Source organism: Chiloscyllium plagiosum, unplaced genomic scaffold, assembly GCF_037043375.1.
Source record: "Chiloscyllium plagiosum isolate Xiang-an unplaced genomic scaffold, Cpla_swu_hap1 HiC_scaffold_20, whole genome shotgun sequence".
Taxonomy (NCBI): domain Eukaryota; kingdom Metazoa; phylum Chordata; class Chondrichthyes; order Orectolobiformes; family Hemiscylliidae; genus Chiloscyllium; species Chiloscyllium plagiosum.
In genome coordinates, this window is record NW_028270158.1 from 11,054,299 (window position 1) to 11,074,843 (window position 20,545).

Consider the following 20,545-nt stretch of genomic DNA (forward strand, 5'->3'; position numbering starts at 1 on the left):
GGTCACAGGTCTTCCCGTTGATAAAATTCATATGATTAGCATGCTGTCCTTGTACATGATAAACAGATGCAGGATGTGCCAATCTCTCCCTTGATGGTTTCCTCGAATCGACCGTACACTTATCACTTGAGAAGATAGTGGCTGATGCATTCTGGGTGATCGCTTGGTCACAGAGGACAAAGCTGATAATCTGATAACTGCTCTGAATGCAGATTTGCCGATTAAACCCCTGATGCAGAGCACTGTAGCTATGGCAACTCAAAGTCAAGCACTATAATGCGCATCCTGCAATTCCATGAGATTTTGTTGCTGTCCAATGGGCTGAAATGATGGAATACATCAACTGTAGCAGGTATAGTAAAATGTTTTATACAAAACGGTGCGAATGACGTAGATTCCATTAGGTTTGAGTGAGATTCAGCTCCTGAATAAGTCAAACAGGCGTCATCGAAGCTGGTGTAGAGAGATCCAATGTTCAATGGCTACAGATTTTATGCAGCTTGAGGTCAAATGTTAGAGAAGCCTTTTGCTCATAACGAAATGTAGGCAGAAAGGTTTATTTGGTACTGTTACCATCATCACTTTTAACCCGACGGTGTACTGAAAGATTAGCCAATTGGATTACATCTGGTGGACATCCAATTAATACTTCCCTGATCGTTCATTTAATCAAAAGCCACTTGAGCTCCCTGAGGGAGTGGAGGGTGAGGATGGTGATGGAGTGGAGTGGCCTGTGCTCTGTGGGGGAGGGGAGGGTGAGGATGGTGATGGAGTGGAGGGGCCTGTGCTCTGTGGGGGGGGGGGGGGAGGAGGGGAGGGTGAGGATGGTGATGGAGTGGAGGGGCCTGTGCTCTGTGGGGGAGGGGAGGGTGAGGATGGTGATGGAGTGGAGGGGCCTGTGCTCTGTGGGGGAGGGGAGGGTGAGAATGACGATGGAGTGGAGGGGCCTGTGCTCTGTGGGGGAGGGGAGGGTGAGAATGACGATGGAGTGGAGGGGCCTGTGCTCTGTGGGGGAGGGGAGGGTGAGGATGGTGATGGAAAGGAGGGGGCCTGTGCTCTGTGGGGGAGGGAAGGGTCATACAGCCATCTTAACGGTGACAAGAGTTCATTAACATCAAAATTGGTGCAAGTGTATTTTTTTTTAATTTTTAACCCTCAGCCTCTCTGTAAGGATGTCTTGTGGTCTGGGGCCACATAGACTCTTGTCCTTTAAAAGGAACAGTACATTGAAAAGATTGAGAAACAAGGCAAAGTTACCCTAGTCAGATCACACCATAGGGCTGCTCTCTTGTTAGAAACAGATGACTGGTGGTGGTTTACCACACGTTAGGTGAGGGGAGAGGTTGACAAGGAGAGTCCTTCGTGGTAACCTGAAGGTGGCACGGTGGCTCAGTGGCTAGCACTGCTGCCTCACAGCACCAGGGATGTAGGTTCAATTCCACCCTCAGGTGACTATCTGTGTGAAATTTGCACATTCTCCCTGGGTCTGCTTTTGTTTCCTCTCACAGTCCAAAGGTTAGGTAGATTGGCTATTCTAAATTACCCACAGTGTACAGACAAGGTGAGTTGGCCATGGGAAATGCAGGGTTACAGGAATAGAGTGGTGGATCTGGATGGGATGCTCGTCAGGGGGTTGGTGCAGACTCAATGGGCCGAATGGGCTGTAAGGATTCTACAATATTCTCAGCTGCTGCAGGAATTAAGCCCACACTGTTGACATCGTTTACCTTTGCAAATCAGTTGTCCAGCCAACTGAGCTAACCTACCCGCTTGCAAAACAATAGAATAATAGATGAATGCTTTGTGCACTGTTTCCACTATTCTCCCTCTGCAACTAACACCGTGCCTGTCTCTGTTCAGTTTGCTTTTATGAATCACATTTTTGTAGTCAACAAACGCAGCCAGTAACCTAATTGATGCAAAGCATTCTGAAGATGTGAGAGTGAAGCAATGTGATGGAGTGAATTAAAAATAAAATACTGCAGATGTAGGAGATGGCAAATAAAAATGGAAAATACTGGTGAAATCTTCGAACTGTTCCAAAGATAGCACTCCAACCGTTAACATCTGCCAGACGAAGGATGCTGTTAAAGTTGAAAGGATTCAGAAAAGATTTATAAAGATGTTGCCAGGGTTGGAGGATTTGAGTGTAGAGGGAGAGGCTGAATAGGCTGGGGCTGTTTTCCCTGGAGTGTCGGAGGCTGAGGGGTGACCTTATTGAGGTTTATAAAATCATGAGGGGCATGGACAGGGTAAATAGACAAGGTCTTTCCACTGGGGTATGGAGAATAAAACTAGAGGGGCATAGGTGAGCGGAGCAAGATTTAAAAGGGGCATAAGGAGTAACTCTTTCATACAGAGGGTAGTGCGTGTATGGAATGAGCTGCCAGAGGAAGTGGTGGAGGCTGGTACAATTACAACATTTAAAAGGCATCTGGATGGGTATATGAATAGGAAGGGTTTAGAGGGATATGGACCAAATGCTGGCAAATGAGACTGGACCAGTTTAGGGTATCTGGTCAGCATGGACGAGTTGGACCGAAGGGTCTGTTTCCGTGCTGTATGACTCTATAACTCTCTCTCTGCTCAGATGCAGCCAGACTTGCTGAGTTTCTCCAGCACTCTGTTTTTACTTCATTGAAGTTAATTGCCAGATTTGGCCTAGCTACAATACTCAGGTATCTGTTCACAGGGCAATATGGTTAGTTTATGAAGTCTAATTGAGTTACTTCTACAAATAGACTGTGTTGAGAAGGCAGGGGAGTCAATAATGTAATAGACACATTGTTACTCTCAATAATACTTTGCTAGATATCTTGATGAACTGAAAATGTGTTGCTGGAAAAGCGCAGCAGGTCAGGCAGCATCCAAGGAGCAGGAGAATCAACGTTTCGGGCATAAGCCCTTCTTCAGGCTCCTGAAGGAGGGCTCATGCCCAAACCGTCAATTCTCCTGCTCCTTGGATGCTGCCTGACCTGCTGCGCTTTTCCAGCAACACATTTTCAGCTCTGATCTCCAGCATCTGCAATCCTCACTTTCTCCTAGATATCTTGATGTCCGAGCATTGTCATATCACGGGGATTAATCCATAAATATCACTTCACCTTTCTTCGAGTTGAAACACAGTAAATTTCACTTTGCAATAGTATTATTAAGTTGGCAGATCAAATGTTTTGACATTTTTTTTTAACTTTGCTGTGTTTCTAAATCTTCAGGGAACCAACCAGAGAATCAGGAGATATGAGGAGAAAGGTTAATTTAATCTTACTGCACACAGTCAGTTTTCGAACCAGTTGTTCTGTGAGCCTGTCATTACAGTTAATGTAGCCAATTTAGCCCAGCTGATTTCAGTTCCATTGAATTAGCCCTTCATATAGTATTGCCCTGTTTGCAAAATGAATCTGGTCTGGAAAATGTATTACTTACATTGTCAAAGATTAATGACTGTCTGGTGATCAGATGTTGTTGACATTTATTGGTCCTGGGATTCTGTGCTACGCAGACGCCTGACTGCAATGAAAAAGCAGATTCATACAGATGCTGAAAATCAGAGGCAGGGGGAAGTTACAGCAAACCCATAAGAATCTGAGAGATAACGGACAGTCCAAGTTTCCAGTGTCTATCTCCTTCATCAGAACTGATACTGATATCATCAAAAGAGAAAGGGGGAGCTATTCAAATACAATAGAGAGAGGGGAGGATTGTATTATTATAGGGGGGGTTGGTTGGCTGGAATGGCTGGTTTAGGATGAAGAGGGACACCAACAGTGTGGGTTCAATTCCTGCACCAGGTGAGATTACCATGAAAGTGTTGCCTCCTCAACCTTCTTCCTATCCTGAGACATGGTGACCCTTGGGTTCAACTCACTAATAATTGTGTGTGTATGTGTGAGTGTATGTGTGAGTGTATGTGTGAGTGTATGTGTGAGTGTATGTGTGAGTGTATGTGTGAGTGTATGTGTGAGTGTATGTGTGAGTGAGAGAGAGCAGTTCTATGGTCCACTGGGACTGTGGTGACTTTATCCATCATTATGTAACTAATTATCTCAATTAAGTAATGCACAGGAGGCCTTTAAAGGTGCAACAAACACATCAACAGTGGAGGAACTATCAGAACAAAATGGTTGGGTTTGGAATCACCTCTTTCCTGAGCCAATGGTGTTCCTTTAAACATCAACTTCTGTTACACTTTATAATCCATTATCGTTTCATACGAATCCTTTAGCTAGCCTTGTGGTTCTCTGTTCACTTTGTACTTTTCAATTCTTCAGAGGAAGTTGATGTAAGTATGTAACAGGTTACTGATTGGAGATATTTCTCTATTGCATGGCCCCCATCCAATTAAACTTTTTTTTTGTTTGCAATTTCCAATTCTTTTATTGACCAACCTACAAAATGCACCCCTCTGGTTTGGTTTTATTCTTTCACGGATCGAGACAGATTTAACCAACTTCCCCTAATACAGAAGGGTTTGCCAGGTTACTTCACAGTGGAGCTGAAAATGTGTTGCTGGAAAGATGAGATGGAAGATGAGACCCTCCAACCACAAGGGATGAACTCATTTCTCCAGTTTCCTCATTTACCCTCCCCCCACCTTGTCTCAGTCAAATCCCTCGAACTCAGCACCGCCTTCCTAACCTGCAATCTTCTTTCTGACCTCTCTGCCCCACCCCCACTCTGGCCTATCACCCTCACTTTGACCTCCTTCCACCTATTGCATTTCCAACGCCCCTCCCCCAAGTCCCTCCTCCCTACCTTTTATCTTAGCCTGCTGGACATACTTTCCTCATTCCTGAAGAAGGGCTCATACCCGAAACATCGATTCTCCTGCTCCTTGGATGCTGCTTGACCTGCTGCGCTTTTCCAGCGACACATTTTCAGCTCTGATCTGCAGCCCTCACTTTCTCCTACTTCACAGTGGAGTTAAACATTCCTGAGAGTCATAGAGATGGAAACAGACCCTTTGGCCTAACCCGTCCATGCCGACCAGATATCCCAACCCAATCTAGTTCCACTTGCCATTACCTGGCCCATATCCCTCCAAACCCTTCCTATTCATATACCCATCCAAATGCCTTTTAAACGGTGCAATTGTACCAGCCTCCACCACATCCTCTGGCAGCTTATTCCATACACATACCACTCTGAGAAAAAGTTGCCCTTTTGGTTTCTTTCATATTTTTCCCCTCTCACCCTAAACCTATGCCCTCTAGTTTTGGACTCCCCAACCCCAGGGAAAAGACCTTGTCTATTTATCCTAACCATGCCCCTCATAATTTTGTAAACCTCTAAGGTCACCTCTCAGTCTCAGACGGTGCAGGGAAACAGCCCTAGCCTATTCAACCTCTCTCTATAGCTCCAATCCTCCAACTCTAGCAACATCCTTGTAAATCTTTTCTGAATCCGTTCAAGTTTCACAACATCCTTCCGATAGGAAGGAGACCAGAATTGCACACAATATTCCAAAAGTGGCCTAGCCAATGTCCTGTACAGCTGCAACATGACCTCCCAACTCCTGTACTCAATACTCTGACCAATAAAGGAAAGCATACCAAATGCCTTCTTCACTAGCCTATCTACCTGCGACTCCACTTTCAAGGAACTGTGAACCTGCACTCCAAGGTCTTTGTTCAGCAACACTCCCTAGGACCTTCCCATTAAGTGTATAAGTCCTGCTAAGATTTGCTTTCCCAAAATGAAGCACCTCACAATTACCTAAATTAAACTATCTACCACTCCTCAGTCCATCTGATCAAGATCCTGTTGTAATCTGAGGTAACCTTCTTCGCTGTCCACTATACCTCCAAGTTTGGTGTCATCTGCAAACTTACTAACTATACCTCTTTATGGGGTTATTATGGGTGTTGCTGCCTGGGGGTGGCCTCTTCACATTGAGATCATTCATTAATTCTATCACATTAATCAAAATATCAAGCCACATATAGCTTGCTCTCTGCTTTGTTTCAGAGCTCACTGTTCTCAGAAACAAACCCAAACTCTGAACTCTTCATCCTGACCAGCTTTGCCCATTTGACTTTTAAAGTTAATACATAGATTAAAACCCATTCCTTTCTGACAAACTCTCATTATTTCTTCCTTAATGCTCCATCCCACCACATGGTTACGTAGCATCTCTTTTCCCCCACCTTCAATACCTGCACTTTATTGTAAGTAGGGTTCAAGTGCTAAGTTGCACTAGGTTGGCTAGTTTATATGCTCCTAACACACCACTTACAGAGGAATGGTTTCAGCTGCTACTTCAATTAGTTGAGCTCAACCGCTTTTGCAATAGAGGACTCGTTAAAATATGCTTCCGGCTGTGAACTTCAGAATTTTAAATTGTGGATTGCAGTTAAATGGCAATCACAAAGTAAATTCATTTTATACAAAAAAATGCCTTTTGTAACAGCCAACTGCAAAAATTAGTTGATTGCTGACTGTAATACACTTATTTTTAAGCAAGTAAAAGCAGCCTATATGTGTTTTGAGTGTAAACTATTGATTGCTTTATACCTGACAGTGGGGGAATCGTGTACAAGTTTTATTGAAGACAGTCTGCAGTGCAAGCATTTCCACTCAGGTATGGACTTGAGGAATGTGGAATAGATGGTAACAACACTTCTAGCCCTGATTATCGACTGGGAACAACAATTTGTTTCCACTGCAAGTGTGATCTAAGATTTGCTGAGAGAGCATTAATCCAACAAAGAAACACTGCAGAAAATCTGGGCAGCAGAGAGAATCCATGTCAACGCAGTGTTTCGAGAGGCTCTGGGATTGGGAATATTCATTTAGCAGTTGTAACAGTAAAACAACCCCCTTTTCAGGTTAGATCTATGTTCAGTGAGTGGAACTTTTTTAGAACAGGTTCCTTTTCCACAGTCGATATAAACCACAGGGTCATAACCCACAATATCTCATCCCGCAAAGGTCAACATCCTTTGACACCGTTGGCTTGACTTATGGCAAAGGGGCCCTTATGCTGCAGTGGTAGTGTCCTTACCCGTCAGACAGGAGGCCAACGTTCAAGTCCCACCTGCTCCCTAGGTGTGTCTTAACATCTCTGAACAGGTTGATTGAAAAATAAATATCTGTAAAGCCAGAATGCCTTGGGTACTGAGCAATTAAAACAAAGTCGAGAGTGTGGTGCTGGAAAAGCACAGAGGTCAGGAAGCATCCGAGGAACAGGAGAGTCGACGTTTCGGGCATAAGTCCCTCATCAGCATTTAAAGCAAAAACAATTTACAGGCTCAAACTGAAAGGGGTTATTTATTTTCAAGAAGGAGTTGGATAGAGGGCGAAAGGGATCAAACAGTATGAGGAGAAAGCAGGAACAGGGGACTGAGTTAGATGATCAGCCATGACCGTGTTGAACAGTGGCACAGTCTCAAAGGGTCGAATGGCCTACTCCTGCTCCTATTTTCTATGTTTCGAAGTAAGACTTCATGCAGTCAAAGCATTAAAGTTGAACAGTAATAACATCCCTTTCCTTCAGAATGACAGGGTGTGTCAAAGTTGCTAAACAGAAGCCTGGATGTTAAAACAACTTTGCATTCGTTCCTGTTAACAGAAACTTCACCACTTCTTTTGAATTTGCGTTAAAGCTCTTCGTAAATCTCATTGATCTGTGTTCTGTATGACAGGGACTCTGATGCACATGTCAGCTGAAAACACCTCATCTCACAGAACCTCAGATCTCTCAGAAACAGACAGACAGCGGTGGCAAATCTGTTTACATTATAATTCAGAAAGCTTATCTGTTTGAAGAAGGGCTTGGAACTTTGGATGTGGTTTGGTTGTACTATTGATGTAGATAAACATCTATAAATAAGCATTTTGACCGTAACTTTTAAGTATATTTAATACAAAACATGATGACACTAAGGTGAAAGATAGATAGCAGGTCCAGAATTTCCTCTCAGTTGCAAACTTGTGAGAATCATTATTCAATAAGTAAAATGATCAGAGGATAGGAACAGTTTCTTCTTATTTACACTATCAAAACCCTTTTGAGTACCACATTAAATTTCCACTTAACCAGATCTGCTCAATTTTGTTTCATCCTTTTATCTCGCTGAAGGACTACATTTTAATTCATGGTCATAAGTCACATGACGCCATTTCTGATGAGGGGCTTATGCCCGACACGTCGATTTTCCTGCTACTCGGATGCTGCCTGACCAGCTGTGCTTTTCCAGCAACACACACTCTCGACTCTGACTCTCCAGCATCAGCAGTCCTCACTTTGTCCTCGACACTGGCTTACAGCCCAACAGGTTTATTTGAAATCATGAGCTTTCAGAGCGCTGCTCCTTCATCAGGTGAACGTTTGTGTTACAATACTCCGAGTGGGTCTAACTTTAGCATCTATTAGCTGGAAACCTGACAAGCAACAATGGTTCTCCAAGAAGAGGGTTACCTCACCGAGGGAGTCAAGCACTGATTTGCTGAGGGGATAAAACCTGATATAAGTGAGGCGTAGAGTGGCATTTCCCTTGTCCTGACGTCTGCCCTCCCTTTAAACCAGAGTAACCAATTCTTATGAAATCAAATAAGATTCATTTCAACCATGGGGTTTGGGGGTGAGGGATGTGGGGGAGGGCTTGGATGCTGGTAACCATGAGAACAAAGGGCTGTGGAGGGAATAGGACAGCGATGACCAGATTGTCCCCTGCTGGCTTCAGTGCTAAAGTGCAGAAAAGGAAGAAGTGAGGGTAAGAGGTGTCTTCCTTAAGTCCAAAATTGTCCGGCGTCCATGTATCCCTGTGCCTGGCAAAACATGGCAGCATTTGAATCGATTTGAGTCTTAACGTCATTTAGCATGGAAACAGACCCTTCGGTCCAACTCATCAATGTTGACCAAGCTTCCTAAACTAATCTAGTCCCATTTACCAGCATTTGGTGCATATCCCTCTAAACCCTTCCTATTCATATACTCATCCTGAAGCCTTTTAAATGTTGTAACTGTACCAGCCTCTACCACATCCCCTGGCAGCTCATTCCGAACACACACCATCCTCTGTGTGAAAAACATTGTCCCTCAGGTCCCTTTTAAATCTTTCTCCTCTCACCTTAAACCGATACCCTCGAGTCTTGGACTCCCCCATCCTGAGGAAAAGACCTTGGTTGTTTACTTTATCTGTACACCTCATGATTTTATAAATTTATAAAAGGTCACTCCCTCAGCCTCCAGCGCTCCAGGGAAAAAAGTCCCACCGTATTCAGCCTATCCTTATAATTCAAACTCTCGGTAACATCCTTGTAAATTTTTTCTGCATCCTTTCTACATAAACAATATCTCTCCTACAGAAGGGCAACCAGAACTGTACGTTGTATTCCAAACATGACCTCACCAATGCCTTGCATAGCCGCCATATGATGTCCCAGCTCCTGTACTTAATGGCATCACTGGCAGTGATGGCTTAGTGGTATTGTCATTAGCTTGTTAATCTAGAGACCCAGGTAATGTTCTGGGGACCTAGCTTCAAATCCTGCAACAACAGATGGTGGGACTTGAATTCAATTTCTTTGGGGCAGCACAGTGGTTAGCACTGCTGCCTCACAGCACCAGAATCCCAGGTTCGATTCCAGCCTTGGGCAACTGTCTGTGTGGAGTTTGTACATTCTCCACGTGTCTGCGTGGGTTTCCTCCCACAGTCCAAAGATGTGCAGGTCAGGTGGATTGGCCATTCTAAATTGCCCATAGTGTTAGGTGCGTTAGTCAGAGGGAAATGGGTCTGGGTGGGTTACTCTTCGGAGGGTCGGTGTGGAATGGTTGGGCCGAAGGGCCTGTTTCCACACTGTAAGGAATCTAATCTAATCTGACAAATAAAGACGTGTGCCAAATGACCTCTTCACAACTCTGTCGACATGCAATGCTGCTTTCAAGGAGCTATGTACCTGCATCCCCTAGGTCCCTCTATTCAACAACACTTCCCAGGGCCTTATCATTGAAGGTGTAAATCCGCCCTGATTAGCCTGACCAAAATGCAACAACTCACATTTATCTCAATTAAAGTCCATCTGCCACTTCTCAGCACATTGACCCAATTGTATCAAGATCCCACTGTACTTTTAGAAAATCTTCTTTGCTGTCCACTATCCCACCAATTTTGGTGTCACCTGCAAACTCACTAACCATTCCTCCCTCGTTCACATCCAAATCGTTGATATAAATGACAAATAACAGTGGACCTTGCAGCACACCACTGGTCACAGGCTTCCAGTCCGAATAACAACCCACTACCACCACCCTCTACTTCCCACTGACAAGCCAATTTTGTAGCCAATTGGCTAGTTCTCCCTGGATCCCATATGATCTAGTGTTACCATTTAGTCTACCATGGAGGACCTTGTGGAAAGCCTTGTCAAAGTTGTTTTGGGATGGATTGTCTGATTGTTCAGATTGATTGCTACATGTGAATTCCAAATCTGAATGATAATCCTGAACCACACATTCGAAGGATTCAATTTGTTTTCCAAATTCTTCTGTCTATTGTTCTAAACTCTGTTTAAATTCTTTCAGTCTGGGTTTCTTCTTAGTGCAACTGGAAGTTCTATTTGCTGTAATGTGATCAGTTCAATATTACATGGCAACAAACTTGTATTTACGTAGCGCCTTTCATGTAGTTAAACATTCCAAGAGAGTATTGAGGTCAGAAGCTCTGGAGATGAGTCCCACCTTCGGGACTTAATGGTCACAGCATGTGATTAGACAGAGTGATGATGAATCTGTAAACCCTTCCCATTCACCTCCAGCCGGTGGTAAAAGTGAGAGTTTCCTGGTCAACCAGGACTGGGTGTAGCACAGCAACCTCCTCCCTGTGTTAAAGCGCTTCTCACAGAGAGAGAGAGAGAGACACATACATACACAGAGACACACTCACACTCACACTCACACACACAGACACACAGACAAAGACAGACGGATAGACACACACACACAGAGACACAGACACAGACACACAGCGACACACACACACAGAGCAACACAGACACACACACACTCACACACAGAAACACACAGACAAAGACAGACAGATAGACACACACATACACAACACACACACACACACACAGACACAGACACACAGCGACACACACACACAGAGCAACACAGACACACACACGGACACACTCACACTCACACACAGAGACACACATACAAAGACAGACACACACACACACAGCGACACACACACACTGAGCAACACAGACACTCACAGTGACACACAGACACACACACACAGACACACATACAAAGACAGACAGACAGACACACACAGCGACACACACAGAGACACAAACACAAACCTATACACAAACATAGACAGACACCCACACACACAGACGCATGCATGCACACTCTCACACACATGCAGACGCACGCACAGACACATACACACGTACAGACAGATACACAGACACACACACACCCACCTATACACACATACACATACAGAAGACAGATGCATAGCCCCCACACACACCCAGCCCACCCCACACACAGACACACATACACACAATTTCACACATGCACAGACACAGATGTGCACACACACATACAGACAAACACACACACACACAATCTCTTACACACGCATGTGCACAATGACACAAATGTGAATGTCAAAACAAAACCATTTAGGACAGAGATGAGGAGAAACTTCTTCACCCAGACAGTGGTGGCTGTGTGGAATGCTCTGCCCCAGAGGGCAGTGGAGGCCCAGTCTCTGGATTCATTGAAGAAAGAGTTGGATAGAGGTCTCAAGGATTATGGAATCAAGGGTTATGGAGATAAGACAGGAACAGGATACTGATTAAGGATGATCAGCCATGATCATATTGAATGGTGGTGCAGGCTCAAAGGGCAGAATGGCCTACTCCTGCACCTATTGTCTATTGTCTATTGTCAAACCATGGATTTTGATGGGAATATACACCTTTTATCAAAGAGGAAAGGGGCAATGGACACAGCCACAGCCTTCTCCATAGCAACATCCCAACCAATCAGAGTAGGTTTCCTGGTTTGAATTTAACTGGGTTGGACAGCCAGCAGTTCCTGCTGCATCTCCACACCAACCCAATCAGAACTCTCTTCTCATACTGTACAAACCATTGGTTCCTTTCCAAAGTTGTTTTCCCTGCGTTTGAGTGATGAGTGTCAGATGAAAAGTATTGACCAGTCTCTTAGTAATGTTCTGGTTGTGCACTACCAAAAAACTACTTAATATTGAGGCATTGTTTAACCAGAATCCAATGTAGATTGTAAAACACAGGGGTAATGGGGGCACGGAATGTGGAAACGAGTTCAGACAAAAACAGCCAGAGCTTTTAATGTCCATGAAGGTAGAACCTGTTCCTGGGTGATGGCCAGACTCATAGAATCCCTACAGTGTGGAAACAGGCCATTCAGCCCATCAAGTCCACATTGACCCTTCAGAGAGCATCCCACCCAGACTCACTCCTTTATCCTATCTATACAACTCTGCATTTCAGCGTGGCCAATCCACCTAACATTTGCATCACTGGACTGTGGGAGGCAACTGGAGCACCTGGAGGAAACCCACGCAGACGCGGGGAGAATGTGCAAACTCCAGAGTCTGGAACCGGGGTCCCTGGTGCTGTGAGGCAGCAGTGGCTAATCACTGAGCCACCATGCTGCCATTGCATTAGATTCCATTGGAATAATCAGGTCTGGAGATGAAAAAAGGAAAGGACGAAAGTTTCAACATTTATATGAACTGAGACAGGTTCAGAGGTAAGCAATGTTACCGAAGGATGCATCACCAAAGCAAGGAAAGAACACGCAACACATGCATTGGCCATGAGCAGTCCCAACATCAAATGCATAAGAACATGGAGCAGGAGTGCACCTTTTGGCTTGTTGAGTTTACTCTGCCATGTAATTCGATCATGGTTGATTCGATTATAAACTCAAATCCGCCTTCCCACCTAATCCTGATAACCTTTCAACCCATTTGCTGACCCTGAAAAATCCAAAGATATTCAAAGACTCTGTTTCTTCTGCCTGTCCTACAGCAGAGTTCCTCTAAAGACTAACAACCCATTTGTGGGAAAGATTCTCTGCCTTAAAAGGGCAATCATTTATTCTTAATCAGTGACTCTCTTTCTAGATTTTCCCACAAGAGAAAACATCCTCTTCACAGCCACTCTGTCAAGACATCTTGGGAATTTTATCTGTTTCAGGCATGCTGCCTCTTCCCCTTCTAACCTCCTTTGGAATTGAACCTGGGTCCCAGGCGCTGTGAGGCAGCAATGCTAACCACAGAGCCACCCACATCACCTCTTGTCTGTTTCAGTCAAGCTGCATCTTCCCCTTATAACCCCCAGCAGATAGAAACTGAGCCTGTCGCCATTAGACAATGAGCCCATTCTAAGGTTCTTCATTGTGGAGCTTCTTCATCTCTGGAAATTGGAACAGCAACATCCCTCTCTTGTATGAGTCTCCCAACACATCTGTCTTCAGGATGTGATGCATTGTCTGAAGCATTAGTTGTTTCCTCTGTCCACTTAAAGAGATGAGCGTCTTTGCACAAACCTAGTTGGCACCCTCTCTTAGTCTTTGCAGATCAGTAAGAAAGCCAAGGCTACAATGGACCAACATCAACATCGTTGGCCTCTGAGGGAACACAGAGCTTTGAGATAACCAAGCAGGCTGAGGTTCAATAGTCATCCTACGCCGGGATCACTTTGAAGTGCTCTCTGCCTCCTGACCATCTCACTGGGAAGACCACCATCTTGCAAGTTCTCCTCCAACCACTACTATCCTGAATTGGAAATAGATCACCGATCCTTCAGTTTCAAAATCCTGGAATTCCTTCCCTAAGGGCATTGTGGGTCTAACCTATAGCAGTGGACTGCAGTGGTTCAAGATGGCAGCTCACCCCCACCTTCTCAAGGGCTGCTAGGGACAGGGAATAAACGTTAGCGCAGCCAGAAACGTTCACATCTGCCCATGTTCCACAAATAATTTTTTTTAAAAACTCCAGGTTCCACGGTTCTGGTGTGGTCCAGATATTTTTAGAATGTTGGAGTTTTTCCAAACTTTCAAAATCCTCCAGCACTGGTGCTACATATCTTTTGGTAGTTCCAGGACAGAGTAATTCTGGATGATTGTTATAGAGTTATCGAGATAGACAGCAGAGTTATAAAGAAACAGCCCAACCTGTCCATGCCGACCAGAAATCCTAAATTAATCTAGTCTTAATTGCCAGCATTTGAACCATATCCCTCTAACCCTCTTCGTGTACTCATCCAGATGTCTTTTAAATATTAGAATGGAATAGAATCCCGACAGTGTGAAAACAGACCATTTGGCCCAATGAGTCTATACCGACCCTCCAAAGAGCATCCCACTCAGAGCCATCCCCCTACCCTATGCTGAATTTCCCACAGCCATCGTACCTCACCTACACATCCGTGAATACTATGGGTAATTTCCCGTAGCCAATCCACTTAACCTACACATCTTTGGACTGTGTGAGGAAACTGGAGCACCCGGAGAAAACCCGCACAGACACGGGGAGAATGTGCAAACTGCACACAGGCAGTCACCCGAGTGTGGAATCAAACCTGGGTTCCTGAGGCCACTGTGAGGCCACGGAGCCACCGTATTGCCTAATGTTGCAATTGTACCAGCCTCCACCACTTCCTCTGGTAGCTCATTCCATACACGCACCCGCCTCTGTGTGAAAAAGTTACCCCTTAGGTCCCATTAAAATCTTTTCCCTCTCACCTTAAGGCTATGTCCCCTACCCTCCTACCCTAGGAAAAGACCTTGGCTATTCACTCTATCCAGGCCTCACGTGATTTTATAAACCTCTATAAGGTCATCCCTCAGCCTCCGATGCTCCAGGGAAAACTGCCCCAGCCTGTTCAGCCTCTCCCTATAGCTCAAACCCTCCAAACCTGGCAACATCCTTGTAAATCTTTTCTGAACCTTTTCGAGTTTCACAACATCCTTCTGATAGGAAGGAGACCAGAATTGCACGCAATATTCCAACAGTGGCCTAACCAATGTCCTGTACAGCTGCAACATGATCTCCCAACTCCTGTACTCAGTACTCTGACCAATAAAGGAAAGCATACCAAACGCCTTCTTCACTATCCTATCTATCTGCGACTCCACTTTCAAGGAGCTATGAACCTGCACTCCAAGGTCTCTTTGTTCACCAACACTCCCCAGGACCTCACCATTAAGTGTATAAGTGCTGCTCTAATTTGCCTTTCCAAAATGCAGGATCTTGCATTTATCTGAATTAAACTCCATCTGCCACTCCTCAGCCCATCGGCCCATCTGATCAAGATCCTGTTGTAACCTGAGGTAACCTTCTTCGTTGTCCACTACACCTCCAATTTTGGTGTCATCTGCAAACTTACTACCTATACCTCTTATACTCTCATCCAAATCATTTATATAAATGATGAAAAGCAGTGGATCCTGTACTGATCCTTGTGGCACACCACTGGTCACAGGCTTCCAACCCTTCACCACCACCCTCTGTCTTCTACCTTTGAGCCAGTTCTGTATCCAGATGGTGAGTTCTCCCTGTACCCCATGTGATCTCTTGTTCTCTATTTAATTGCCTAAACATTGGCAATGACAGCCAAAGGGTCAGGGCAGCCTTACAGAACTTCTCAGCAATAATGTTCACATCAAACGACCCTACTTGATTTTAAAAGGCATATGGAAAGATTTCCTCATAATCAAACTTCTAAAGGATGGCTTAATATTGAAAACAAATTATTCAACATATAAGGATACATCACTGCTAATGTCCCGTTTTCTTGTATGTCTATAATGGGAAATATACTTGACGGAATTCCCCATACTCTGTCTTCTGCCATTACAAATGAAGATTTGGAGACGTTACATTGGCTCTAACATGAGTCCAGAACTAGGGGGCGCTGTTTACAAATGTGTGGGGAGTTTCGCCCTTTTAAGGCAGAGATGGGGGAAATCTTTCTCCCTCAGAGAGTTGAGTAAGTTTGGAACTCTCTGCCTCAGAAGGTGCTGGGTCATTAATTACTTTGAAGGCAGAGATGGATAGGTTAGGCAGGGGAACCAAAAGCTATCTGGCAGCAGATGGGACATGGAATTGGAAACGCAAAGAGATCAGCCACGACCTTATAGAATGCGAAGCTTGCTTGAGGGGCTGAATGGCCTGCTTCTGCTCCTGTGAAACATTGCACGATGTCCTAAGATTGTGCAGGTGCCACATGAATGCAAGTTCTTTCCTCGATTCCAACGTAAGAGGTCTCCCTTTTGAACTGGAGTAAATGCAACATAATGGAAGCTGTGCAAAACATCTCAATGGTGAGGCATAGCTGTTTTTTTTAAATGATGAACCAAAGTTGGAATCCACAAAATGTCAAGCTACGAATGGCAAAATTCTTTCACACGATTGTTATGAGATTTTCTGTTTTGTTACTCGAAGTTACCAGCACTGCGACTGAAATGACTGATCTGTGGCAAAGACCAGGCATTATCGCAGCTTTCACGTTGAGCGGAACTGTTTCATTCCCTTCGGGTTGCAGGATGTAGCTTGTCACACTTACATCATTGAAACACGGGTGTTAAATCAACTCAGGTTTCATTTGCATTCATCATCGAATGCTTCACCATTCCCTTAATGCATTCACATCAATTCTCTTAATATATGACAGCTCCAACTCTCCAAAAAAAGATTGTCATCCCATTGCAATTCCCCCTCCAGACCATCCACCATCCCAACTTGTGAACTATAATCACCACCCCTTCACTTTCACTGGGTGAAAATTCTGGAAATCCGTCTCGAAACAGCATTTGGCCCATTTCCCCCTTTCATATACCCATCCACATATCTTTTAAATGTTGCAATTGTACCAGCCTCCACCACTTCCTCTGGCAGCTCATTCCATACACGTACCACCGTCTGTGTGAAAAAGTTGCCCCTCAGGTGTCTTTTATATCTTTCCCCTCTCCCCCTCAACCTATCCACATGTATTGGTTAGGCCGCTTTGGAATATTGCATTCAATTCTGGTCTACCTCCTATAGGAAGGATATTGCGAAACTTGGAAGAGTTCAGAAAAGATTTACAAGGATATTGCCAGGGTTGGAGAGTTGGAGAGGCTGGGACTGTTTTCCGTGAAGCTGAGGGGTGACCTAATAGAGGTTGATAAAATCATGAAGGGCATGGATAGGATAAATAGACAAAGTCTTTTCCCTGGGGTAGGGGAGCCCAGAACTTTAGGGCATAGGTTTAGGGTGAGAGGGGAAAGATATAAAAGAGACCTGAAGGGCAACTTTTTCACCCAGAGGGTGGAGCGTGTATGGAATGAGCTGCCAGAGGAAGTGGTGGAGGCTGGTACAATTACAGCATTTAAAAGGCATCCGGATGGTTATATGAATAGGAAGGGTTTCAGAGGATATGGGCCAAATGCTGGCAAATGGGACTAGATTAGATTGAGATATCTGGTCAGCATGGACGAGTTGGACCGAAGGGTCTGTTTCTGTGTTGTACGTCTCTCTATGACTGCAGCTGGTTCAAGAAGGCAGCTCTCCAACATCTTCTCAAGGGCTAATGAGCAATTACTGCTGAATACAGACACCCTACGACGGAGTTAAATAAATCATCCAGACAATAATCTGGAGAACAAAAGTAATGACCTCTCAGAAATAGTGTGGCCAAACACAGAATTTTATAAGATGTTCCAAAATAATGCCTCAACTTCCAACTTTGAAGAGTAGGACCAAGCTGCAGAATGACATTGCGACTGGCCACTGCAAGGAACATTGAGAAGCGAGGGCTGGATAGTTGCCAGAGTTGCAGCTCAGAATTAAACCTGCTTTGTGTGTCAGCCTGATGTGTATCTGCAGCGAGCTACAGAAGGGTAGCCTGCACTCGGAATCTTGCGCTAGCTGGAAACAATAGAGACACCCTGATTCGAGATGGATGGATTCTATTTCAGACTCTGCCTTTTTTGACAGCGTCAACAGGATTTTAGTGCCAGGATCCCTTCACCTTTCCTTCTTTTGAAGGCTTTATATCACAGCAGCGCTGTGCCTCACAAACAGTTGGCTATGCTTCTTTCATAGGCTTAATCTATTTGTGAAGATAGTGATGATGTGGACGAACTGTGCTAATATCTAGAGGAATTAACATCTATAAGAACTGTCACGTGGTCTGGCTGTTCTAAAGCTTTAGCTGTGTGTGTTTTGGTCCCTCCCCCAGCCTGAACCCTTCCTCTGAGAGCTGTGTGTACATGAGGAGAGTCATGAATGCGGTTGGCACAGGAAGAGGAGTCTGAACAAGATGCCAACCTTCTCAGTCCTCTACAAGGGAGCTGTGATCATCAGCAGGTAACCGACAGGAACTTGAATCATTGCCCCTTGCCTATTTTTTCAGCGATCATTTCAAATCAGTGCACAGAAAAGTCTTCAATTCTGACCTGACAGTCATGTGATAGTTTAATACTGCTGAAGGTTTCTGCAATTTTAACTGTGGATGAGCTCAATGAGTATTTCCACCTTGCTTGCTATCCTTGTGGTGCAGTGGTAGTGTCCCTATCTCGGGGCCAGGAGACCCAGGTTCAAGACCCACCTGCTCTGAAGGTGCGTCATAACGTTGATTAGAACAGGTTGATTAGAAAATGTCTATTTGCTCTTTTTTTTCTTGTTCTGGCATTCCTGGTCAAAATTAAACAATAACCTTTGAAACATAGAGCTCCTGTTTATCTTGGGACAGCAGTTTTTGATGCTTTGAAAGTAGAATTGGAAATGTCAGGGGGCTTTATTAGTGAAAGTGATGGGGAACTAATACCCACAAAAAGCAACAGAGATATCTCCATTCAAACACCAGCAGATTTCAGCTAGTTTTGCAATCGAGGGCTGGGATGCAAGTATTAAAAAGGTAATTCCTAGTCAGTAAATTTTAAGAGTTATTGCAGTGTAAGTCATAGAGTCATAGAGATGTACAGCATGGAAACAGACCCTTCGGTCCAACCATCCATGCCGACCAGATATCCCAACCCAATCTAGTTCCACCTGCCAGCACCCGGCCCATATCCCTCCAAACCCTTACTATTCATGTACCCATCCAAATGCCTCTTAAATGTTGCAATTGTACCAGCCTCCACCACTTCCTCTGGCAGCTCATTCCATACACACACCACCCTCTGCGTGAAAAAGTTGCCCCCTAGGTCTCTTTTATATCATTCCCCTCTTACCCTAAACCTATGCCCTCTAGTTCTGGACTCCCCCACCCCTGGGAAAAGACTTTGCCTATTTATCCTATCCATGCCCCTCATAATTTTGTAAACCTCTAGTAAGGTTAGCGCAAGTTTTATTTGGGTGCTGTGTTATTAAGACACACGTGTTTAAAGGTCTGATTTCAGCTTGTAGTTTTATTATTGATGATCATCAGTTGAATGTACTTGGAGATGCCACACAGCCGCCTTCATGTTTAACCCTCTAGCACTGAATAGATTGAAGTCCCACTGAGTGGTGAATGTGGGCTTCTTATAATTACTCGCACGGAACTGGTGCTGGCTCATGTTTCAGGAGGACTCAAGTGAGAAGGTGTACAGGTTCTTAATCTTAGCACCAGCAGCCCTGATGGTGGAGGCTGGAGGTGGATGCTTGCCCCGTACCCAGAAGAGTGGTCAGAACGCCAGCTCCTCCTCCCAAACCCCTCCTCTTCTGTCACAATTGGTACTAGTCACCTTAACCTCATGTCCTTACCCCTTTCTTCCTGCAAACTCAAGGGCACCAGTGACAGCACTCATGTGCACCAAGAAACACCCCCTTTCTCATGGTGTCTCCCGAAGACTCCAATGAATTAAGGTAGCACCACAATCATACTTTTTAGCTGATGCCCTCTCAGAATTCCCGGTGTACAAATTAATGAAAGCAGCTTACTGGGACCAAACATGTTGTTCCTGAGGATTTTCTCGCTGTATCCTGGAAGGGCTCCAATGAATTAAGGTACTGTCTCACTCATTCTATTTAGCTGAGGTCCCCCAAGAATTCCTATTAATAAAGTGTTCATGGGTTAAGTCCAATGTGACTCAAGCCAGAAGTTGAAATGTTAACTCTGCTTCTCGCTTCACAGATGCTGCCAGATCTGCAAAGTCTCTCCAGCATTTTCTGCTTTTATTTCAGATTTCCAGCATCTGCAGTATTTTACTGTTGTTCCACCAACCCTCATGAGGTGTTACAAACCTCTCTCCAAACCTCCAGCATCAAGAAAAGAACTGATGTAACTTTAAGTAGTCACTTGTCCTCAGGAACAAGTAGATTGCTCTCAGTCAGCTTTTCCTGTCTATGAGCCAATCCTTTACCCATCCCAAACCGAACCCCATTCCTAATCCCAACCCGAACCCCATTCCTTATCCCAACCCAAACCTTATTCCTAATCCCAACCCGAACCCTATTCATAATCCCAACCCGAACCCCATTCCTAATCCCAACCCGAACCCTATTCCTAATCCCAACCCGAACCCCATTCCTAATCCCAACCCGAACCCTATTCCTAATCCCAA

The 20,545-nt window shown here is 44.6% G+C and overlaps 1 protein-coding gene across 5 annotated transcripts in view; it reads left to right on the forward strand.

Annotated features, from left to right (window-relative positions):
• The first annotated feature begins 303 nt into the window (after positions 1–303).
• LOC122560847 (syntaxin-binding protein 4) overlaps positions 304–20,545 on the forward strand; it is a 136,150-nt gene continuing 115,908 nt past the window's right edge. For 2 of the 5 annotated variants that reach the window (XM_043712006.2, XM_043712007.2), the window contains exon 1: positions 17,950–18,365. In XM_043712006.2, coding sequence (XP_043567941.2) covers positions 18,319–18,365 — 47 coding nt within the window. In that variant the 5' untranslated portion in view covers positions 17,950–18,318. Of the gene's footprint in view, positions 353–6,540; positions 6,581–17,948; positions 18,366–20,545 lie in introns of those variants that run through there. The other 3 variants (XM_087997664.1, XM_043712009.2, XM_087997665.1) reach the window with 3 other exon arrangements.